The sequence below is a fragment of the Hirundo rustica genome, chromosome 5 (assembly GCF_015227805.2).
Source record: "Hirundo rustica isolate bHirRus1 chromosome 5, bHirRus1.pri.v3, whole genome shotgun sequence".
In the NCBI taxonomy this organism is placed as follows: Eukaryota; Metazoa; Chordata; class Aves; order Passeriformes; family Hirundinidae; genus Hirundo; species Hirundo rustica.
The window spans coordinates 43,357,577-43,383,575 of record NC_053454.1 but is presented as its reverse complement, the minus strand read 5'-3'; the positions used below and the strand labels follow the sequence as shown (position 1 = coordinate 43,383,575).

Sequence of the window (25,999 nt, the reverse complement as noted above, 5' to 3'; positions counted from 1 at the left end):
TAGATGATCAGACATCAGCTGATGATGCTCATCAGTCTTACTGATTCAGCACAATGGCATATTTACAGTGTGACTGAAATAGAGATTGTTGCTTTTTAAGCATCTTTGTAAGTTCTACAAGTTGTGACTATTCTTATACAGGTATACATGTAGCTCTGCAATAATGCTAGTCTAATAAGATGAACCTGATGGTTCTGAAAAGAACTTCAAGCAAAAATCTGAAATAATTCAGTGTAGAAGAGAAACAAAGGCAGTAGAAAAAAACAAGCAAAACTGCCACAAAACAGAAAACACTATTGGTTTACTGATCTTAAAATGACCTAAGTTTGCTGAAAGCTTTACTCCACAATTTGTGTGCTTGGAGAGAAGCAAAAAGAATTTGCATCTTGACAGCATCTGCTCTTGCTTCTATGTGTCACCAAAACTTACACTACCATATATATCGCCATGTGTCATACTTACACAATACAACATGGTTAACCAGAGAAGTTGTTTTAATACACATAAAGACAACAGCTTTACTAATCCAAACACCAAAGGAAAAAGATCACCTTTAGACACATGGTGAACATCACTGAAATGCATTGCACAGCCAGGACTAACAACAAAAAGCAAACCCAATCAACATTGGAAAGGCTGAAGAAATACTCAGTTTAAAGGGAAACAGATTTCTTTGCCTGAAAGCAAATTTGGATTGTTACATTTGAATACCATATTTATATTATAAATACCAAAATACCAAATATCAGATATATTCATAGGCTCGTTTTAATCTAACACATGCTTGTTGCAGCTATCACAGTGAAAGATCACAAGATGAGGAAGTTGACACTGTCCTATTAAAATAACTGCTTTTGAAAAGGAAAACAAAAGAGCAATAGGACAACAGCAAAATGAACATTTCATACCTGAACCACAGTTTCATCAATTTTGCGGACTGCTTTGGAATCAAATAAGACCTGTCTGCCCCTCCTCTCACAGTCTTGGTAAACTATCAGACGGATTTCATTCAAGTCAAACTCCGAAGAGGACCAGCTACGGATTAGAAACACAAGATGTTAAAATAGTGTGTTTACTTTGCAGGTGCATTTAAGTGAAGAAGCAGCTATTAGGCAAAGACATATTTTACTTATTGTTCACAGAATCCAGGGAGCAAATCACATAGCTCCAAGCAAAAAGGAACTCCAAAGGAGTGCTTAAGCTCAGTGTCACTGACAAAGCCAGGCACAGCCAGACCAATTTTCATCCAATCTTTTTCCAAAATTTTCCAGAACATGAAACTGTCACAGCAATCTGCTCCAGGCCTTATCTCTTATTATTCTCTTCTCTGTACACAGCCTGGATCATCCTTATTTTAAGGTAAGCGTACTGTTTTATGCAATACCCCCAGTGGCAATAAAACACAATGGATTACCATCCTCTCTACTGCAGCCTTTCAAAAGCACAAGGGTTACACCCTCTCTTCCTTCTCTAAACAGCACAAGCCTAATTCCTTTTGACCTATTCCTGACAATGTAAGTTAAGATTTTTCCCCAAGTTTAAGTCCTGCAACTGAAAAGGTTTATGTTGTTCCATTCTTTTTCCCCCTTTTCTGAGGCATTTCAGTTGTTACAGAACAGCCATTGATTGCTGAGACTTGATCTCCAGCTACAATAAAAACCATTTAGTACATGAAACCAAGATACTTGAACTTCAACCTGAAGCAAAACAATCCTCTCAAGCCAGAATCTGACCATTCTCCAGAGACACAGTATGCCTCACTGCACTACCACAGGGGCTGAGGAGCCAAACTGATCACTGTGGCAATGACAAAAAACCTCATTTCCTAATTTCAAAAGCAGTCAGTCTGCACATCAGAGCACGGACATTTGCTTGGCCTCAGCTTCAGCTACAGAAAACACTTTTCAGGTTATGTAGCTGACAAGCTGAAATCAATGGAAAAAACCTAGTACTGCATAAAGCAGTGCCACAGAGCACTGATGCTCCGTCACACTGCCCCAGCCCTGACCTGGATGGACTGCACCTGGGGGGTGAGAGTACAACTGTTATTAATGGTTGTTGGTTTAACAAACAGCATAACAGACTTCAGTCAAGGCCACACTCATCTGCCATCCAAAAGGAGTTTGCATTTAGTAATAGCCCCCAACTGTGCTCTACAGAAATGGAAGGTAGATAATTGAAGGAAGAGCATAAACCCCCCATACAGATGAAAGACTAGAATTTATGAAGCTATTTCTTTTATTCCATGCTGTTGTGTCAACATCCATAAATCAATAGTGAGGTAAACACTATCAAATCCTGCTAGAGTCAGGATAACTGTTTTAGAAGTACACTTGCAGAGTTGTGGTTTTAAAATAATTTTAAGCAAATCCAGCTTAATTTCTTCTTTGTGCTCTTTTTACATAGCTAAAAAACCAAAATAAGCATCTTTTCCAGACCTCAGTCTGGAAGTCTATTTTTGAACATCTTTGGACAAAATAAGTCAGATACTTACCTTCATTGTAAGGTACTCTGATACAAGTACGCTGTATGTACATAATATGCAAGGTTCCCCATCATGGAACAATGCTAAAGGCTATTTCGGCATCCACAGTGAGGAAACTTCTTGATGTGTATGTAACACGTTGCCTCCAGAACTGCTGAGGGTGCCAGGCAGATTTCTTTTCAAGCCTTCCCTTTCAAAGCCAGTCACAGCATTACGTTAACTTGCATGAGACCAGACCTGATACCATTGTTGATAGTGACCCAACAAAGATCCTACACACCTTGCTTACACAGAGAGCTGCAACTACACCATCTGTTTAAGAAGTCTGTTACTAGTTTCTCAGCCCACTGCCTGTGCAGTGCTATTACAAAATCCAGTTACACTGAATGCAAGAGAAGTCAGAGCCATCAATACACTTCATCCTAGTCTGTCACATGAATCTGAAGCTCTTCAGTATCAGATAACCCAACATCTCTTCAGTTACACAGCTAACTATTTACTTACTTGCTGCAACAGACAACCTGAAGTAACTATGCTGTTTTCTTAAAAAGGCTGCAGGTCCTTCTTCCTTTAACAGCAAAGGTACATCTCTATGGCTTTTGCTTAAATTCTATGCAAGAGCAAAGCTTTGTTTACCCCCATGACTGGCACAGCAGCATCCATACTTCAGAACACAGGCTTGCAAGTCTAAACTGAGACAGATTTATTTCAGATACAGATTGAGCCAGTCTAACCCTGCATTTGCCTTCTGATGCAGGGTTGCATGGATTCAGGTTTCCTCATGTACAAATGAACTCCCTCATTATGCACTAAAGAAAACCTCACGTTGTTCATGCAGTGCTGACTTCTGTATAAGACATGAAGTGGATTTTATGTTAAAGTAGAAGCAAATTTAACAGCCTTTTCCACACAACATGCTGGAACTAAAGATTGCTGCAATCTGTCAGAACTACAAAGAGATTCTCTAGTACCAGACAGCAATGAGCTAAGAAATTACATAAAATCTATCATACAGAGCTTTATGTGACTAGCAAACCAAATCTAGGGAAGATAACACTTCTTTTAGTTCTAACCAAATATCAAACTTGTGTTGTACTGATGCCATTGCTTACAGGTGCACTTCCTGCAGCAGACCTACCCATTGCAGAAGAGATCCTCATTTGACAACATCAAACCTATCTATAGGCAATTTATACAGGCATACAAGTCCATGTAGTCCCATTACTTCCACATGGAATCCAGCAGCAGCCCAAGACTAGTCAGATGACCGGGATGTTTATGCCCATCACAAAAGCTGATGAGCACTGCGTACAGTACTTCCACCCTTTATTGGTTAAGTGAGATTATGTAACACAGATCCCCAAAACAGGGACAGCAGGAGTATTCAATCATCTCCTAAAAGCAGAGTGTTAAAGAATAGAGACAGTATACAGATTTATTGGTCAGCTCTGTTTTCACATGCATAAAAACGAAAACCCCAAAATGTTACTTATCTCTGTATCAGCTTCTGTATCAGGTCCTGCATATTCTTAAAAATCAACTGAATTAACTAAATTAATATGTTCTTGTGTATATGATCACATTTCTGACTGAACATGTTTTCTTATTTGACCACAAAAGTAAGAACTCCACATATCCTTTCACCCGTTTTTGTAACTATGCGACCCTTCCTGTTACTTGTATCTAGTCTGGTAATTGTTGGACCCTTCCATATGTACACTGAATTCTCCACAGCAACAGAAGTCTGTCCAAGCACATGAAAATGAACCAGAAACATGATTGGACAAAGGAAGAAGTAGAAGGCAGTGGAACCTGCACCTCTTGGTGGCAGCACGACTTACACGAACTCACTTCGTCCATGGAACTGTACCCTTAGGAAAGGTCACAAAGAAAACGTTCCAAATATAGTCCTAGTAAGTATTGAGGCTAGTTGGGATGTTAATTGAGTTTTCTTGTTTCCAAGTCAGTTCTCTGTCTGCTTAGTGAGTTGACTCCCTAAAGGGAGACAGTTCTAAAAGGACTTGAAAGGCCAAGGCCGGAACAAGGGGGAAAAGGACAAGAGCATGATGCCAAAAATCAAAGGAAGAAGTGGCTCCTTCAACACCATCAGTCTGTTTGAGCAGGTAAGTTTAGCTTCAGACTGTATCTTTACTGTATGTGGAAGATGCTAGAACTAATAAACATTATCTTCAAGTCAAAAATAAACAAACCAAATCAAGCTGTCTCTATTCATACAACAGTAGAACCGGGTCTAATAGAGATGCTGAAATGCTATGGATTTTGTTTTATTTTTTGAAAGAAAGCCACAAGTTTGGAACAGCTCACAGATATCCTGAAAAGTTTTGTCCCCAAAGAAGATTAAGCTTGCTTTATTTTCTCCTACACATGCATATAAACTACTTTCCTTTGGCTTGTTCAACATTTCTTCAATTACAGTTATGAGACATGGGGGCAAGATCTCCCTTACTTAGGGGAAAGCAGATTTGTTTGTTCCTGGAAAACATTCACAAAAAATTTGCCTCATTCTTCCCAGAATAAAACCTTTCAGTTAATATAGATCTCCAAACTCTAATGTTTACCAAGAAAGTTTTTGCTTCACCTTTATAATTATCAGCATGCATGCAATAACTGAAGAGTGACCTATTCATTTATATTCAAAAACTACTTCAGTTGACCTTAAACTGTTTTTGAAAGTGATTAACCCCTCACTTCTTCACAGCCACATCTACATACAGGCTAGAGAATCAAACAGGCTGAAACACCCTTTTATATTTATCTATATTTTTCAGCTTCTTAGACCAGCGGCCCTGAAAGTAGAATACTAATTCTAACACCCTTGGGTGCTAAAACTTGGAAAAAGCCGCCCTGAACTGTATTTTCAACACAGCTATGCAGCTATAAAGAGTCAGACATTGGAGACATGCTGGCACATGTCTGAAAAGGACAACACAAAAGTTAAATAAGCACTATTCCCACTTCAGATTACTCTGATGTAATGCTCAAATTAGAGGTAATTAACAAGTAAAGCAGAGGATTCCCCTCTCTGTTCTTCCCCCACTTCACAGCATTCTCTCCTGTCAGCTCTGCACACTGTTAGTACTTGACCCACTAACACAGGAGATGGCAAAAAAAAAGTAAAAGAGGGGAAACTAATTAGCATACTAGAAAGAGAAGGTAAGATTATTTAACCTTAATTGAAAAGAAAGGCAATTACCCTTTCTGCCTCCGTTTGCATATACATAAATCTTACACATCAGAGTCAAGAATGTATGTTCAGTTTCAAGCAGGAAAGACTTTCTGGAGTTTCAGTTAGCATCATCATCAAGAATAAGCTTCTAACAGAACTTTTTCAATTATTTATAAAATAGCCATTCAGGCACATGATTATAAATCTAGCGTTACATTAAAATGTCCTTTCTTTGTCAAAAATCATATACATCAAAAAAGTTACATGCATACCTGTTTTGCAGCAGTCTAGTCACTTTGTTCGCACAGCTGACACTGTCATCTCTCAAGGACTTCCTAATTCTTTCATCCAATTCGGTACAAGAGAGATTATTTCCAAGTGGTACATCGTTGTTGTTTCTTGCTCTTCCTATTTGTCCCCCAGTGCCATTTGCAGTTTTTGGTGTACCCCCACACATTTTCTTAGCTACAAATCCTCTTGTAAAGCTCCCTCAAAGAAACTAAACACCTGCTGAAGAGAAACAGCCTCAAGCAGATTTTTTCACTATCGATCAACCATTAACAATGATAATTTACCATCAGCTTTCTTTCCTATAAAGAAACACAGTCTGCTGAATTTCCAGCTGGGGGGAAAAAAACCCAAAGCAGTCTTCATATATTCTATATGCCATTAATACAAAAAGAGAGCTGTAGCTAATGTACTCCTGCAATTATTCCAGACAGAACAGACATGACTTTCAGGTTTCAGAAGCCATCGTGGACTTGCTCCTGCTGCTGTCAGAGCTTTTCCTACTAAGCCTGGTGCAAAGCTGTAGCAGATACAACAGCTAATATTGACTTTAGCTATGTTTGTTTCCTGGTATGTGATTTAGGTAGCTGGCAATTATGTAGTCACAAGACTGAACCATATGGCCTCTTTAAAAAAAAAAAAAAAAAGAAAAGCATAGTTGCTTTTGCAGTGACTCGCCCTTAGTTGCAAGGTTGTTCTAACACTGGCTACAACACCCTGTTAATGGCTCTCATGTGAGCAAGTGTCATCTGACAACCCCTAGCAACCTCATATAGCTTAGAAGCAAGTAAGAATCTGTCATCATTGCCATATGGTCACCAGTTTTAAAAAACCCAAGTACCAACACCGAGGAACACACTAGATATTCTGCACTGTAATGCTTTTATTTCTAAGGACAAATACTACTTATACTTGGTCAAGAACTTGACATTAGTACTTTGAAAAGCTTTTTTTTAACAAGTATGAAGTGAAAACAGTGAGAAAAGGTTTGTTGCAGGCTTCAAGTTGCTTGATGAGGATTTATAGTCATGTGCCTCTTAAAATAATTCAATGGTAATACTGATGTCAAAAGTATCTAATAAAATACTCCTGACCAAGTAAATTTAAAATTTTGAACAGAACAAAGGAATCAGATCACAGAAGACAGAATATCAAGTCCAACTCCTGGGCCTGCACAGGAGCATCCCCAAGAGTCACACTTATGCCCCAAAGCATTGTCCAAAGGCTTCTTGAACTCTGTCAGGATTGGTGCTGTGACCACTTCCCTGAGGAGCCTGTTCAAGTGCCCAAACACCCTCTAGGTGAATAACTTTTTTCTAATATGCAACCTATACCTCCCTGGCACAGCATCAGGCCATTCATTCCCTGGGGTCCTGTCACTGGTCACCACAGAGGAGAGCTCAGTGTCTGCCCTTCCTCTTCCCCTCATGAGAAAGGTGTAATTGCAATGGGGTCCTCTCTCAGTCTCCTCTTCTCCAGGCTCAAACTGAGTGGCCTCAGCCATTCCTCAGACAACTTCTCCCCAGGGCACCATCCCTGCTGCCCTCCCTGATAGCTTAAATATCTTTCTAGTATTGGACTGACCAAAGCTGCACACAGGATGTTCTGTTAGGCTCTGGTAATTCTACTGCAGAACAAAGCTCTCTTCCCAGTCTTTGCTTTTAAAAAAGTTACCCAGACATATCTGCTCATAATTCTTGTCTCTCATGAATTATGATGGGCTTTCTCCCCAACAGTAAAATTTTAGACATTTTATAAGATAACAGCCCTATTGCAATTTCCCTTCTAGGTTAAAAAGGGAAAATAATTTTGTTAATGGTCAACCAGACCAGCTCTAGAGTTAGAAGCAGGATTTCAAAACCCAGTGCTACGTGCTACATGTTAAGCACAGCACCCTTAAAATGATTTTGTAATCATAGTTAACCCCAACCTCTAAAAACTGGACAGAAATGAAGCAAAAAAACTAGAGCAAGGTTAGGTTGAACAACTTGCTCTGCTGCTGAGGGAAACCTATAGCAATAAAAAGAACAGCTCCACTTCAATCCCCAGAGAAGTGACAAGAACCGGATCACAATCACTCCTTTTCCCAAGTGTAGGAAACAAGTGAAATATTTGGCGTGTTCTCATATGATTTAAATGATCTAGGAGAGGACAACTTTAGCCCTCACCTCATTGAGGAAGACTACTTTAAACAAGAGTCACCAGTCATCTTTGAAATGAGAATGAAATAAGTGAAATATTACACTTCAACTAAGATCAGGAAATCAGAGCCTTCAGTCCTGTACTATCTTTTCCCCAAAGAAACCAAAATTCTGGAACATTCCTCAAACTATCAAATTCACATCAGACATTAGAACAAGGAACTCCTGTAAACTCACTAAATAGATTACAACACTACCTCATCTGTAAATGCAATCATCTGTAGAATAATATAAATACTCCAACAACCTGGAGAATTAACATTGCAAATCCACAAAACAGATTCTAAACAGCAACAAAATAATACATAAATTCACACATGGAAAACACACAGAGTCCATAAATAGATAACAGAGAAAATGGAAGAAAACGTCCTGCTCCGCAGATATAATCCTCTGTGAAGCAGAGTTTAATCACTCTTTTTCTAGGCTATGCGAGAGCATGTCACCTGCTCTGTTTGTAGGTCATTTCCTGTCCTTCATCTTCACTTCGAGACAATTGCCTAAATGATTTCAACTCAAGGTAACACTTTAGCAAGAAAATTTGGGGTGGGGGAAAGAGGAAATAAATATATGTGATACAGTTAAGAATAATCTTCTGTAGAAGTTACAGCTCTCTACTAAAACTTAAGCACTGTTTTCAGATCTAAGAGAATATTTTCAGAGATCCTTGCACGATTTTATTTTCAAAACAGCTTTTAGAAGTGGCTAGAGAAGCTTAGGAAAAAAAGTTTGAATCACATCTGCTGTTTCAGTGAGCATTTGTTTTTGCAGAACATACATTTAGCACAATTGATACACAAAAATGCCTTGACTAAGACATTCAGAATTAGTGCCAAAACACATGTTTAAAGATGAAGTGCAATCTCTTTTGGATTGCTTAATGATGATTTTCCCTCTTTCAGTCCATTGAATACCTTATGTGGAAGACAGAGGTTCCAGTCCTCCCTCCTAATTTGAATCATTTACCCTGCATTGTTTCCTCTCTTTCTAAAACCTCAGATATGGAAGACTGGTGCTGATGCCACGCCACATTCCTCTTCCACAATGACTTAAAGTAGTCCTAATATGGCAAAGCTCTATTAACCTCAGATGAACTACCTTGTTCAAGCATGATACATAGTTACAAGTTTCACACAAGTTAGGCGGGATACATTGCAGATTAGTCACGCAACAAGTGAAGGAAGGTATTACTTGGAGCACTGCTCTCTCTCAGGACAGATTTTCCAGAAGAAAGAGTTCAGGAGGAGAAAAATGAAATTCTCAGTATCAAATCAATGTACAGGAAGGTAACTTTTTTTTTAGGATAATTCTCTATGTTCCTCTACGAAGTCCAAAACAATATGTATATGTTCATTGAAAAGCTAGAATTCCACAGATTCCCTGCTTAGGAAAGGACAATATACTGGATTTTTGAAAGGCTGGAAGCATTTTTTCATCATCTTTGTTGCTACAAAACAATATCATCATGGGCATGCACAAAAAATGACAAGACACACACACTGCTGATAGAGGATAACAAACAGATCTACGCAAGTCAGAGTTACCATGAAGTGCACACATCAGCCTTCCACAAATAAAGAGCAGCCCATTAAACCAGTGCGTCACAACTCCTCTAAGTTATCAGGAATCACTGGCTTATCTACAAGCCTGAAGTTTGGGAGCTAGCTTTCATACAGTATCTCAGTAATAATGTAGAAATAAAAAAATAAAACCCACAATAAAACAAAACCCTAAATCAAAGAAAACAACCTGCAAGTACATTGTTTGAAGTTGAACCACAAATAGCACAGAGACAGCGCACTCAGCTGCTAGCTCCAAAAGTGGAATCCTTCATTAGCAAAGAGAAGAGCTAAAGGCTTGTAATTGCATGGAAAAAGGCATGCATTTAATTGTATTTAATCATTAAGAAAAGTGTGTTTTTTGTTAAACTCGATCTTTAAACAAAGAAAGGTAAAGTCTGCAGTAAGGTTAGCACCCTAAGTCCACAAACTAGTTCTTTCCTCCATACAGATAGCCGTGCTTAGTCTTAAATAACTTTCCCCTTTCCATCCCGCTTTCTGCCATCATCTCCATAGCTTCTAACAGCGTCAGGAGAGCTCAGCTGACCCAAAATAAATCAAGTATTTTGCAGAAGCTGTTTCAAAGTGATGATCTTCATCATTTCAAAGACCTGAAAATTTGCTCGCAATTTAACACTCTCCAGGATTTGACTCTCCTTCTTTCCCTGTTTATTTTTTCAAGGCACCTGCAGTAACCAGCTTCCAGCTTTCACTGGAGCCAAACAGCAGTGGCCATCCAGGAGCAAGCAGCGCTGGGTCCGGCGTCTCTGCTGCGTGGCCGGGCACGGGCGGCCGGGCCACCCCACCTCCTCCGGCACGCAGCACTGGGTCTCAGCTAATGCATCATTCCCGTGTCACTTGTTCCAGCGGCGCCATGTGACTGGGCCAGCGGCCAGGAACACGGCTACTAAATACAGACACTGCCAAGGCACGTCTGGGAACTGCCTCTGCCAGAAAATGAGATTAAGAGAAATTTTTTATCCTGCCTCTGCCTTTCCCCACCTCCTCTTGAACACAAGGAAGAACTACACATTGCGCATCTGAAGGAGAATTTTGAGCAACAATGCAAGGCAGAATCTGGTATTTACAACACTGTACTAAGCTCTTACTCCATTGCAATGCTCTATAAGAATACTGACAGATCTCAGACCTTAGTATCTCCTACATAAGTGAGCAGGCCAAGACAGACATCACCACACCTTAGGGCTGGTATCCTCAGGCATGGGTTTGGTTGCCTGCTCTTTCCTGTTCCTTCTCCCTCCTCTATAAAGCCCTATATTCTGTATCTTATTCTTTTTATTTAAGAAAGAGTCTGTGCACAGCTTTCAAACCTCTGTTCAAAGGATTAATTTTAGAATATGAAAAAAATCACTAAGAAGAAAAATAATTTATTGGACATAAGTAAATACATAGATACAGAAAGATGAACAATTCCTGGTGTTTAACATTCCCCCAAATTTTTTCTAGCTAAATGAAAAATATCTTCTCTGCTATAACACACACAAACACCTTCACTCAAAGTAGCTAAAAACCCACGTGTCAACAGCAACCATTTCTTTACAAATTTCCTCCGCTTCTACTATGAAAAGGCCACATTCACCAGAGGCCTTTGTGAATTGCAAAGGCTGTGGCACTTTCTCAAGCCTTACAGACAGAAGTTTAGGGTACTTTCTCCAGGGGCACAGAAAGATTGCAAATCCCCATCTCTCATTGTTGTTCTGAACACGCACTCCCACTGCACAAAAGAGCACTTTCAAGGAGGGCTAGAGGCAAGTGCTATCCAGGGACCCCACGTCCCTCTTCCAAAGGAAACTGCTTCAGAAGGGGTCAGTTTCATCTAACCCAAAAGCACAAACTCAGCAGTACCACTTCACTTAAAAAAGAAATTAAAATTTACCTCCTAAAGTCCTGTTCTATGAAAATAAATCAGAGGTGGCTCTCTAACAGTGCTGAGAGCCCAGTTTTTTTGACCAGCTAACATAATATTGGTAAGACCTCTGTAAATGGTTATGTTAAACTGTTATAAGAACAAGATGTGTCTTGACCCTTCTGAAACAGATTGAAACTGAAGTTAGTCTGCAATAACCAGGAAGGGAAGGAAGAAAAACTAATGTGAATATTTATGAGACAGTACTGATTTACCCAACCAGCAAGAATATGGGAAAGAACGCATACACAAGGAGCCATGCTTGATCACCCAAAAGCTGCTATAGCATGAACAACAAAATCCATTGCTTCGGTCTAGATGAATGCCAGGAAATCCTGACTTAGATTGAATGAAGTGATAACATGGACGGATATAACGTCAGCTCCGGCATTTTTCGCTAGTTATAGCCAAAAATGTGTTTTGCTCCTCTTGTTGTTGTCATGATAATTTGTCTATTCCATCCAAAACACTTTCCTTAACTCTCTCTTGTAGACAGCATAGAACGTAGCTTTCTAGTAGCTAGAACTGAATTTTGAAGGCTTAGACAGATTTATTTCCAAGTTTCAGTGGAAAGAGAAGGAGGAACCATGTGTTGGGACCGTGTGCAGAAGACCATGGTAATTAAATCACTCATACCATATACCTTCTCAATGAAAAAGACAACACACAAAACCAACCAAACAAACCACAGTCCTGCAGCTGACTGGCATGGGCAAACCTAACCTTGCTGCAAGCCACTATGCTAAAGACTTACGTTCTGTTTACCACCAATTGCGTAGGACTTTGAATGTATAAATAGTCATTAAGTTATGAAACAGTCTCCCCTCCTTAAAGCAGGCCAACCACTCTAAACTACTCACATAGGATCCCAAACATTTTCTCAAAAACACTGGTATTATAGTAGACTTAGGAGTTTATCCAGTCAGGTTTGTACATAATTACATCTGACCACACCCAGTAGCATGCTAACATTTGGACGCCAAGTGTCAGTCCATCAATCCTGAAATATTTGAGGAAAAAAAAATAAAATTTGCACAGCAAATCCAGTTGCACCCTTGCCCTGCAATAAGAATGATTTGTACATTGACAGGTGCAAACAAATTTTAGTCAGCAAGCTTATGTTGCAATTATTTAGACAAATTAGAAAGCTTTCTCCTCAGAAGAAGGTAAAAATTGGTCAAGCTCCTTTAGCGTTCCCCAGAAAAACAAATGTAAAAGAAAGTCCTTTATAACAGACCTGACTGACTTCAGAGATGAAGTCTACCAGGGCAGACTCACTAGAAGCCATCCTAACAACTATAGATTCAGGATAACTTCATTTCATTACAAACAAAACTTTCTTTTCATTTTCTGTTAAAACAGGACCAAGGATACGACTCTAATGAAGACTAAGTCAACTTTCAGTGCTTCAGTAACACAAGCAAAAAGCCAAAATCAAATCAAATTTCTAGTTCGCATGCAAACATACTTCAATACAAATACAGAATTTTTTCTTTAAGTAAACAAAGTTTAATTCAGAGGTTCAAGTCATCTTGGGCACTCCACACAGCCATGTTTTGCTTAAAAACAAAGAAATTTGGCATATGCATTATCAATCTGCACATGGGTTCATTGAGTTGACTGATTGTTTCAAAAACCCCACATTTACTACAAAATACATTGCTCTGTTTGCATTTTCATCTTCTTTGCATACCTATCCCTGCACCCATTATCCAGTCCAGCTATACATAAGCATTTTACAGCATTTCCACCAAGTGCTACCATAAAGTTACAGACAGAAATACTTATTTTCAAATATACGTTATTTCCCTAGTTCTATTCAAACGCATTCCCAAATATATCCTTGTCTGTAAGACTGCTTACAGGAACTTCTGAACACAAAAAATTTAGTATCTGAATTTTTTTGAACTCAGTTGTACTGTGATCTAGTCCACAGGAGGTCACTGACATCTGTCCCCAAGCACCAAAGTCATTTCATATTACTCACCCACTGCCGAAGTTAGAATTGTGTCTGAAATCATTTTAGTGCTTTGTAAGCATGATTTATATGCATGCGGAGGCAAATCTCATCAGTACCTTTATAAGGAGAGAGGGTTCATTTTTCCCACTCTTTAACTTGATGTGATCTAGAAATGCTTTCAACAGTTGGGAGGGTAGAGGTTGCACTCCTGAAGCTGTTTCAAGCAGCTAACACAGGAGAGCAACCTTCCTCCAGGCTAAAAGCCAAGACCAAGTAGGAGCTAAGATGCATGTCACTGTGGCTGTCTGCTAAGTGAACTGAAGTGGCCACCAAATCCCTGCTCTTTATTCCAGCCTTCTCAACACAGCTGAGGACTAGCCCTCCACAACCATTCCTGCATATTGTGACAGTGTAACACAGACTACTGTAAGAAGGAGCTAGTTCCATCACTGACCTTTACACAGGCAACTGAGAGGCCTTTAATGCTGTTCTATCAACACAACCATGGAAGTGACAAATGTCCAGCCAATACCCAAATTCCAGCACAGAAGAGGAGAATGCAGCAGCATCTTGTAACATTGGAGACATTCACCAAGACCAAGCCTTCATGTGCATGGACTAACCCTGCTGTTCCACAGCTGAGCAAAGTGGCTTCTCCACCAAATTCCTTCTTCCTTGTGCCTACACCTTCCTTTGCAGCACCCTCATAGGACTCTGCCCACCTTGTTCAACCCAAGCTGTTAAACAAGACAGGACACTACAGAAACAAAAGGCTCATGACCTTTCCTACAGTAAAATTTGTCCTAAAAAGTACAACTCATTTTAGAGTGCAAGTTAGAGAGCAGAGTGTTAAAAGTGAAAATTTTAAAAGGTCATTTTGACAGAATGTGAAAGGAAAGGCAAGCAAATGTGACAGAAACAAGCACTCAACTGTTCAGCAATAGTTGGACAAGCTCATGTGCCCCCGTAGAAAAACAGAAGATACAACAAAAAATTGCCTAAACATAAACTAATTTCTGTGAATTGCAGCTTTCAAAAAGTTCCAATAACTGTCTTTTCCAGACCACAGAGGGTTTTAACATTACAACACTGTATTAAATTCTGTAAAATTATCTGCATTCAGTGAAATAATAATAACTTAAGAATAACTAGCTCAGAACTAGATATTCAACAGTTTGTACAGCCTTCTCTCTGGGGTTTCCTTCAAAAACTTTATCTAATGTACTCCGCTCAGATTTTCTGTACTCCTGGAGCTGTGCATTAACAAACCCAACCCCAAGAGTTGAGCAATTTCAGGTGTTGGATAACATCCAGATTCAGAATTCAGTACAAACACCCTGCACAGAAATTTGGAGCACTGAGTTCATTCAAGCCTCTGTTTTCTTTCATAAAAGTCAGTAAACTCAGTGAAAACAAAAGCTGAGTTATTATAAGAAACTTCCCTATTCCTTTATAAAAAAAATAAGTACTACTGTGTTCAGATTTCTAATTTGAAAGTGCCAATAGCAAATTTAGACTGCTAGCACCTCTACTAGAAAAATAAATAAATATTGTCAATTGTTTACTTAATACAGCTGATTTCGTTAGTACACCTAAAATTTCACTGAGCACCTTGGAGGAGAAAAGTTGAGCTGTATTGCACTGAAGCGAGAGCATCCTGCAGAGAAAGCTCCACACTGATTTAGTAATTACATCACACACAGCTCAAGTTTCACTTCAGCACAGCCCATGGAAGAGGAATCATGACTCAGTTTTAACAGTGGCAAGTGTGATGTAAAGCCCTCATGCCCGTTTATCAGTACAATTCTAAGAACCTAAGAATTGTGCTGACTGACCAAAGAGATTTCACCTGCTGGTCAGGTAAATGCACCTGTACTCACCCTAGTCGATGTGGGGAAGACACAGACACTCACTGCTGCCTGAACTCCTAAGCTCATTGTCTCAGTGCCTCAGAACACTTTGCCTTGTAGCCTGCACAAGAGCTTGTCTTGTGACCTCAGCCTTGCACATTAAAACATGACATTACTAAGGTATTCAAGAGACAAACCCAGACAAACAGGGCAAATGGAGTGACTTGAGGAAGGCATTGTTAAGGGGGCAGAGAGCAGAACAGAGAAGAACCTTAGCATGTAGATTAAGAAGAAGCATAGGCAGAACACACACAGATTCATGACAGGCAAAGGTGAACTGCATGTCCATGCCTGTTAGTCAGATCAGCAGCAATCTGAAACTATCAAAGGAAGCACACAGAAAAAGTACAGACAGGTATTTGCTGTTTTCACATGAGTATCCCATTCAAAATCTTCCTTCTCCTGCTTATTCTCTCTAGCCAGCCTGTTCACCACCACCCTACAGAACTGCATTCCTCATCTTTTGCCTAAGAAGTGTACCCATGGAAACCTTCACACAGCAAATGTTGGTAATTAGGACAGCCTAAGAACATTCTTCTCACAAAGCTTCATTTAAGCTCCACACAAGATAACAGCGTGCTCTCAATCAACGGTGCACCTAGAAGTAATTCTTGACAAATATAAAACACAATACATGACTCCAAATCTGAATTTACTCTTCAGAAGTTACCCATGAACATCACTAAGGTGCAAAGTACATTATGAAAGTACGTGATTATTAGTGTCGGAAGGAATTCTTAGAGGAACAGCTACATCACCAAGGTTTGTAGCACATACAGTGAGTATTAATTCAAAGAATTTTCTTTGCAAAGGAAGTCCTCAGCAACTTCAGCAGTACTGAAATGTCAGATCAAGGAATTATCTATATGAGAAAAATTACCCCATTTTCTTCACCCCTGACCCCAGCTACTTTGTCACTTCTGCTGTCTCAGGGCATTTGGTCTGCTGTTGCTGTTCAAACCAAAGGAACAGCTCAAGGCCACTACCATCACTGGAAATACCTACATCCCACAGCATCAAAGTGGGATGACATGATGACTAATGACTAAAACATTTTTGTCAAAACTCTTCCACCTTCCTTTCCCCTAAATTTAATAAAGCTATTTTGTAACTTTAACTTAGTTTACATAAGAACAGTTACAAAGTTTATGTAAGTTTATTTGAAACCAGCCTCTACTGGCAACAAAGCTCTGCATCGATTTTTAAAGTGTTTCTCCACAAATTCAGCTTTTATGAACGTTTGTCTACATTTTTCAGCCCCAAGCAGCTTTATTTTCTCATCTGCATCAAGCCATTTATGTCCACCGGTATTCCCTTACAGCACTAGCATGACTGTCAAATTGCAGTGTTTCTTACTTTAAGTTGTGCCATCAACAAGGAAAGATACCTCCAAGGCTTTCAGCTGCAACTATTCCCCAAATCACTTTCCATATCACTTTTGAGCATAGTATGTGGCACAGTACTCACCCAGTTTTGGACACGTCAATGGCAAAAGTGCTCTAAGAATAAGGAATCAAGCACCTACTATCCAACTGCACACCAGTTTGAAGAATCAATGCATGGAACTCCACGGATAAGTTACCTGTAAATCAGGAACAAGATAACCTACAGGCAAACCCCATTTGACTACCAGGCAATAAAGCATCTATTAATGGAATTAAATAACCAAGGTACATCCATCCCACTCAGAATGTCAGTAACTTGTGCATTTCCACACTTTTTTTTTTTTTGTTATAGGTGGCAAAAAAAACCCAAAAAACAAACCCAAAACAACGACAAAACCCACAGGGTGTCTTCTTGCAACTTTAGGAGAGATGGAGCTAGACTCAGAGCAAAGCCAGGGGAAACCAAGAGGTTGTTCAGTGACAACAGTGTTTAGGAGACAGGAAATCCAAACAACTAAATAAGAATGGCCTTAGTTCCTGCAAAGCTCAAGACCAGAGGACCTGGGGCTTGTTTACCTTCAAAAAAGCCCCAGGCTGGAAATGTGGTTTCCATGTCAAAAGACCATACTTTCAATTACTTCCTATCTAAGCTGTTTGGTTGTGGTTTTTTTTTTTTTTTTTTTTTTTTTTTTTTTTTTTTTTTTTTTTTTGTTTTTTGTTTTTTGTTTTTGTTTTTGTTTTGTTTTTGTTTTTGAGTGAGACTGTAATAAATCTCTTTCTGCAGAACTTATTCTTTAGCTCACTTTACTGATGAAAGAAAGACTAACATCAGCACAAAGATATAACACAGCAGCCTAAGGCTCATCTCCAGCTGTGAAATGGTGTACGGTTTAGATCTGCTCCTTGACCTTTCCTGCCCCCATGCTCAGATCTGGCCCTGGGCTGGATCACCCTTTTACAGCATATAAACCAGTCATTTTCTTTCAAATATTTTTCAAAGGGTTTACAGCCAGATGTTTATGGATATTTCCACGTATGAAGATGTACATGTGTGCTCAGTAGGGTTATCGCTGTGTGGATCCCTACAAAACTGCAAGAAGCTCAAGAAAATACCCAATTAGGTCACAAGAACATTCTGAGGAGTGTTTCATTTGAAGAAACTGACATACAAACAGACTCCAAGCTCACCACTGCTTTCTTTCCTTTTTCAGAAGGTGGAACATTGCCAGGCTGGTAATAAATGCTGTGAAATAATGCTTAGCAAGTAGGATCTCACCAAGCATTTCAGCACGATGACCAAAGGAATCACTAGCACCAGCCGCCAAACAAATGATCTCATATACCAAAGCTAACAAACTGTTACCAGATAGATATCCTGCAGCTACAATATGACATCCATTCCATTATAGACACCAGAAGGAGTAGCTGATACTTAAAGCTGAAGAAATAGCGTGCATGCAAGTTTCAGACACAGGTGAAATATACAACCTTTAAAAAAAAAAACAAAACAAAAAACACATAAAACAAAGTTATTCCCTATCTTACCACATATACCAATATCAAAGAAATTTAATCACATGTCACAATCCAGAAATTATATATTCAGCAGTGAAAGCAGTCTTCCAAAAACTCCAAGACATTTATTTTCATTTTAAAAACCCAAAACCAAGTCAAACTATCAGAGACTGAAATTAAGGTGAAGTGTGAACCTGCAGCTTAAGGATAACCTCAGACTTTATGTTGAAAAGTACAGAAAAGCACTGATGTGAAATTCTTCTAGAATCAGGTAAACATAATTACAGAAAAACTGCTATCAATTTAATTAAAATCAAACTATATCAACTCATATCAATTTTCTTAAAGCTACCCCCCCAGTACCTTACTCAAATAAATGCTTAGCATTAGAGACATTCTAGTCTTGAGATACTATGTGCTTATACTCTATGTAATCCCCAACACTTAATGGACTGTTCAGTGGGTAAGGAATTGGTTGAATGGCCACCTCCAGAGGGGGGCGGTCAATGGCTCAGAGTCCTGACAGACATAGTGACAAGTGGCGTCCCTCAGGGAATATCAATGATGGAACAGCGTGCACCCTCAGCAAATCAGCAGACAGCACCAAGCTGTACTTGTCCGCACACCAGAAGGATGGGATGCCAGCCCAAGGGACCTGGACAAGCTCCAGAAGTGGGCCCATGGGAATCTCATGAGGTTTAACAAGACCAGGCGCGAGGTGCTGCACCTGGGTCAGGGCAAACCCTGGTATCAACACAGGCCGGGGATGAACAGATTCAGAGCAGCCCTGTCCAGAAGGACTTGCCCAGGGTATGCTGGTGGGTGAGAGGCTGGGCATGAACCAGCAATGTGCACCTGCAACCCAGGAAACCAAACATGTCCTAGGCTACATTAAACAGAGCATGGCCAGAGAGACTATTCTATCCTTCTACTCTGCCCTTGTGAGACCCCACCGGCAGTGCTGCATGCACCTCTGGGGGCTCCAGCATAGGACATTGACCTGTTGGAGCAAGTCCAAAGGAGAGACACATGCTTAGCGGGATGGAGCATCTCTCCTATGAGGAAAGGCTGAGAGAATTGAGGCTGTGCAGTCTGGAAAAGGGAAGACTTTGGAGCAGCTAATTGCTGCTTTCCAACACCTGAAGGCAGCCTATAAAAAATATGGAGAGATGCTATTTTAAAACACATGTAGTGTAGACAGGACAAGGAAGAACGGCTTCAATCAAGGAGAATAGGTTTAGACTAGATATTAGGAAAAATTCTTTACTGTGAGGGTGGTGAGGCACTTGAAGAGTTTGCCCAGAAAACTGGCGGATGCCACATTCCTGTAAATGTTGAAGGCCAGGTTGGATGGGGCTCGGATCAGTCTGCTCTAGTGGAAGGTGCCCCTGACTAAGGCAGCGATGGTTGGAACTAGAGGATCTCTAAAGTCTCTTCCAATACAAGCTGATCTATGATTCTCCTGAGTACACAACCAAAGTAGCACTCCAAAAAAGTGTACAAGCTACACTAAAGCAATCTTGTAGGGGAAGTAACATTTCGTAAGAAAATAAGAAGTTTTAGGTGAATTTATCCACATAAATACACATTGCTTGCATACAAAGTAATTAGGGTTTTCCCAGAGCCTCAGAGGCTAAGAAATATATTCAATTACAGCCACTCAAGTGCCTCTGTTGAAAGGGATGTGTATATACACACACATCTTTACATATGTATCACACACACAGATATATATTTTTTCAGTTAAGGAAAGCAAGAAGCAGCAGTAAAAAAAGAAAAGCTCAAGTCTGTACAAAACTGCTTAGAACAAATGTAATATCTCACTAATACATGCCTGTTGTCCAGTTGGTTCATAATATCATTTTGTAAAAAAAAAAATTAAGCTATTCTATAATTCTAACCACTACCCTTCTACCACTTCATATTTCCATTATTTTGAAGGGAGACCCGGGCCACTAGAAAATCCTACTATCCCAATAGCTCTGTATTAGGATCTACACCTCATGTTTACATTCTCCTCATCCAGTAGGTAAGGGTTGTGCTCATGGGAATGTGCAGTGCAGCTCAGACCAGTTCCAGAGAGTGCATTAATTGGTGCTAAGGACCCGACACCCACACTAAATGTATTCTGGAGTTATACTTTTGACCAGCTGTAGTATGGTTCCAGGGACTGAATACCCATTAGTGGTTGGAACACACTTTCTAATTTCATTCATTCCAACAAGAATCCATTTTATGTACTGAAGCCACCTGGCTTTGTGAGCCAAAGTGCAGTTAGTGGAGACGATTTAGAGGTTTTCTTAAAAAGAACACTCCTGAGCCAAATTAATATGCTAATATTCATGCACCCAGGAAATCATTTCCTATGGCTCCACATTCAACTATAGGCACCATGTCTCTTGCTCTTTGAGGCTGTATCAGCTTATCCTGGTAAGCAGCATGGACCTTGAAGCTTGATGTTTCCTTCAGAGCAGAAAAGACAAAGCAGCATGAACCTCTGGCCAAGATCTAGCTCCCATTAAAGGAGAGAGTGCAACAGAATGAGTACATGCAGTACTTGTTACAGGCAAACTGCAAGCCTGGTTGATACCCCTCTGCAACAGAACTTTTCCTGGTGTTCCTGGAAAGACTAGAAAACACAAAGCTTCCCAACAATGCAGTTGAAAAAAGTTGTCAGATTACATTAATTTGAGGGAGTATTATCTACTAAAGAGATTTTTGGTGATTCCTCTGTTGTTCAGGGTAAGGAGGGCGTGTGAATACACTTAAGCTTTCCAGGCTTTCATAACAATTGAAAGTCCAAGGATATAGATTGTTATTGGTCTCACAGGGCTCCTTAACAGAGCTAAACTGTTTACCTGTAAACACGTTGAATGTGGAGGGATCTCACTAATCAAAACCTGGAAGGAATAAAGCTAACTAAAAATCCTTAAAAAGACAATCTTATCATTAGAAAATGATTCTGCCATTTTGCATCTAACACTGACCAGCAGTATATACTTAATACAGGAGCTACCAAAGGATTATATCTCCTACTTTACTTAGATCAAATCACATCTCTCCACTCAGAGATTACTGTTGAACAGAAAGTCTATTAAAAGCATTGCAGCAAAGCTTCTAAGACCCCATAAGTATGCTCTTGCAGATCATGAGCAGATTGCTGAAAAGAAAAAGCACTATAGCATACTTAAAAGTTGTAATGAAGAAGCTTAATATTAACAAGCAATAAAAACCCCACCATTCACTTCAAATAATTTTATTAACCTTAGGTGTGTCAAAAAACATCAGATAGAAAGGGAAGGAGGAAAAATAGGGGATTAAAAGAGTGAAGGATACCTACAGTAGTATTTTCATTACATTAGCTTTTATGTGATGTGTCACATCATTTAAACATTACTCAAACTGAAAACCAAGCATGAAATATCTTACCCCCCCCAAAAAAAACGGAAGGAAAAAGCACAATCCCTAACTTCACTAAATACTCCAGATGGAATAATCTTACTGATTTTAAGGGGAAATCACACTGTGCAAGGAATCTGCCTTTGTGGAGCTACTTGATAATCCAATAACAAGCCAATAATCCAGAACATTTTTAAGTACAAAGCAAAATAATACAGTTAGCCTGGAACTGTCAGTTTCAATGTGGAAAACTGTTTTCTTCCATGTTCAAGGAGATATTTAACTCATAAGATGAATAAGTGCTAAAAGAAGTAAATAGCAGTTACACAAATGTAACCTACAGTTACGAGTACAGCATATACACCCCACAGCTTCACAGAATTCACCAGATTTGTTCTCTAATATGAATGCAGATCCAATACTGTCTCCAATCGCTTCCAAAGGAATCACTTTGTAACCCAAATACATTGTCATTTTCATCTTACATCATTGTTCTCTATGATGCGGCAACTTTAGCCACACAAATGGCCATGTCCCGTACAGACCATCTTTGAAATTGTAATGGTTCCACGACTGCGATCTTTCATACTTCACGCTATGGCATTTTGTGGATGAGAATATTGCCCACTGCTCTCCCTCACCATCCTTAGTAGTCTCAGCGGTGAAAGCCCAGATTCCACTTCAACCTCGTGTACCATCTGATCACAAGACCAGTCAACTCATGCCGCACAGAAAAGCAGGCACAGAGGTTACCGGGCATGCATGTGATTGTCACTGCGCTCACCGGGCCGCTCGGTCTTGTGAGCAGCACAGATGTCACACGAACAAAGCTCCAAAGCACCAGCCTGAGCAAAATGCTGTCCCCGAAGGTTCAGAAAACACTAACAGTTCAATAATACACAGAGAATCAATATTATATAAAGGTTATAGACATAAACCCTGAAGCAGGGATAGCTACTGAGCCTCACCTTTCAGCACGTGCGGTACCAAAAGCAGGGGGCAGTGAAAGGTGCCTAATGCTTAGCGGGTCACCAGACTGCGCACGTGTATTCAGGTCACGGCAATTAAACCGTTTCTTAATTTTCCTGTGCTGATGAGACCCAGGCACGAGTTATCACATCCACCGCACACAAACGCCAGACAGGAGGGCCGGCGCCTCTCCCCCACCGCCGCGGGCCCCCGGGCGTGCCGCCGCCAACCCGCGCAGAAAATGGCTGAGAGATCGAACGAGAGGCAAAGGCGGGAGAAGAGCCCCTCCGGCGGGGCCGTGCCTCCCGCCGCACCCCCTTCCCGCCGGCCGCTGCCCCGGAAACTGGGCGCCGGGGGACGCCCGGGGGCTGCGGCACACCTGCGCCCCACGCCGGCCTCTCAGGCGCCTCGCCCCCTGCCCCGCGGGCGCAGCGCCCGGGGGCCGCCGCCGTCCGCCCCGGCTCACCTGAAGGCGGGCCCCTCCCCCGGAGCCCGGCCGTGGGGGGCCGCCGCGCCGCCGCCCCTTTTGTTGAAGAGCTTCTGGAGCAGGGTGGGGGCCATGCCGCCGCCCCGCCCGGCGGCGGCCCCGCCGCGCCCCTCGCAGCGGCTCAACGGGCGGCGAGCGGCGGCGGCCGCGGCAGCATCTCCGAAGCCGCCGCGGAGCCGCCCAGCATTCCGCGGAGGCGAGGCGAAAGGAGCGCCGGCCGGCGCCGCTCCCGGCGGCCACCCGTCAGCTGACCGAGGCGCCGAGCGCTCCCGGCCGGTGGTGCCGACACCGGGCAGGGCAGAGCAGAGCGAGGCAGCGCTCCCCGCGCCGCCGGCGGACGGAGACAGGGACGGGACCGCGCTGGCGCCGCGCCCCTCGGGCGGTCCCCATTGGCTGCGCGGCGCCCCCGCCCCGCCCCCAGCACGTGGTAAGGCGCGGGGGCGGCCTTAAAGGGCCAGGGCCCGGCCGGGCCGCGCCGCGTGTGCGGGGTGAGCCGGGACTGGGTGTCAGCCCTGAGCGGCGTGCGCGGGTACTCGACCCGGAGAACCCGTGTGAAGGGACTAGAAGGGGCCTTAAAGGTCATCTAGTCACAAGCTGCACTCTCATGGGCAGGGACACCTCCCGCTAGACCAGATTTCTTAAGGTCTTATCCAACCCGGCTTTGAATATCTCCAGGGTTGGGTCGTCCACAACCTCCTTGAACAACCTATTCCAGTTCCTCATCACCCTCACAGTAATGGATTTCCTTCTAATATCTAGCCTAAATTTCCCCTGTTTCTGTTTGAACCCGTTATTTCTTGTCCCATCACTACAGTTCCTGACAGAGTCCCTCTCCAGCTTCCATGCAGGCCCCTTCAGACGGCGAAAGGTTGCAAAGAGGTCCCCACACAAGCTTCTCCAGGCTGAGCAGCCCCAACTCTCTCAGCCTGTCTCTGTATGGGCAGTGCTCCAGTCCTCTTAACCTTGTGGTGCCCCTCTGGACTTGCTCCAATGGTGCTTATGCAATGATGCCTTATGCTGGGGACAACCAAACTGCATGCAATTCTCCAGGTGTGGTCTCACAAGAGCAGAGCAGAAGGGGAAAATCACCTCCCTCAACCTGCTGTCCACTCTGCTTTTGATTTAGCCCAGGATTTGGTTGATTTTCTTGGCTGCAAGCACACATTGCCAGTGAACGTTGAGTTTTTCATCCACATCCACGCACGGATAATGTGTCTTTTACAATACATTTCTCTACAGACAGACCAGTGTGTGCGTACTTATGTGTGCTCTGTGTGTGCACACATGTAAATCATGTGTTTGCAATTTAGAGCACTGTATTTGTGCAGTCAAGCAAGAACAAGCAAGCACTGCCTGCATCAGAAGCGGCGGTTTCCCTGCTTGGGCTGACAGCAGAATGTGGTGTCCAAGTGCCCTCCCATCCTTCTTGCACTAGCCAAACCCACAGTTTGACAAAACTTCGCTGGGTTTCAGGAAGCTTACATGCCTTGTTTTGCTCAATGCACCAATCTGTCATTGGTCCAGGAAAATTTTCATGTGATTTTTTCCCTTGTCAGCACTAGGATATCTGTAATGGAGAGATCCTCGGCATATAATTGTAGAAGTACTGTGATTCCCTTGGAGAATCTGAACTTTTACTTTAGCCTTTGACCAGGCAATATTTTTGCAGGAAGGTAGGTCTGCTGGAATGGTGCCTATTTTCACACAGATCTATTCTATTCACAAATAATTAGATGAGGCTACAGTATGTAGGTATCATTTGGAGCTTTATGAGTTTTTAATTTGAGGGAAAGGATTGTTTGTGTGGTTTTGCCCAGCAGCAGGATGACACCTCAACACACCTACCAAGAGAACATGACTTCAAATGCTCCTTTTCAACCAGTTAAGTTACTACATACTGTGGTGGAACAAAAAACAAACAAATCCCCCCCAAAACCCCAGGAAAAGCAGAATCACAATAACTTCCCTTCCTGTGCTTTTTAGGAAACTGCAAAATGAGACAGGGACTATAGTGGTTATTATAATAGCTGTAAAGAATCATTACAATAGTCTGCAAACTCAGCATCTAGTAGTGGTAGAAGAGGTTTTTGTAGTCAGCCTTTCACTGTGTGGAGAAACCGATTTCTTTTTAAAATAAGAGGTGACTGTCTACTGGCCTGATAATCTGATCAGCTGCACCCTTGGCAGCACCAGACTGGATCTTGTAATGCTCAATTGATCCTGTACGGAGGTCCATTCTCAGCAAGACTTTAACCACTTCCTCTGTGAGACTGAATACCCAATGTAAGTGTAAATCTTTCAGCCTGGATGTTGTTACTGCCCCAGTCATTAGACTCCACTCCAACAAAGCTGAAGGACAGAAGAGAGAAGGTACCATGATGACAGCACAGAGAAAAGTGAATAGCAGGGTGTGGCTGGACAAGATGAAAGACATCACAATTGACAGTAATCAACACAAATGAGAATCTAGGCATCCAGCTCCAAAAATAATCACTGGACTGCATTTCTCAAGGAACCGTCCTGAGAAACTTAAAAGTTGCACACCCGTGGGTGCCCCTCTATGGTCCATCAGTATTAGCAAGGAGTGCTGACCTGTGGGGGCAGAATCAGAGGCTAACAACCAGTCATCTCCCAATGTCCACACCACAAACTGTTGGGGAGGATGAAACTAGCAAACATTTTACATTTTACATAAACACTTTACCAGTCCATTTATTTTGGTGCTTA

At 41.6% G+C, this 25,999-nt stretch overlaps 1 protein-coding gene across 2 annotated transcripts in view; it reads right to left on the bottom strand.

Annotated features, from left to right (window-relative positions):
• FNIP2 (folliculin interacting protein 2) overlaps positions 1-23,371 on the bottom strand; it is a 48,626-nt gene extending 25,255 nt beyond the window's left edge. The window contains exons 1-2 of one of the 2 annotated variants that reach the window (XM_040063760.1): positions 23,252-23,371; positions 909-1,035 (exon numbers count right to left, since the gene is read on the bottom strand). In XM_040063760.1, coding sequence (XP_039919694.1) covers positions 909-1,035; positions 23,252-23,346 — 222 coding nt within the window. In that variant the 5' untranslated portion in view covers positions 23,347-23,371. Of the gene's footprint in view, positions 1-908; positions 1,036-5,944; positions 6,227-23,251 lie in introns of those variants that run through there. The other variant, XM_040063759.2, reaches the window with a different exon arrangement.
• Positions 23,372-25,999: the final 2,628 nt, after the last annotated feature.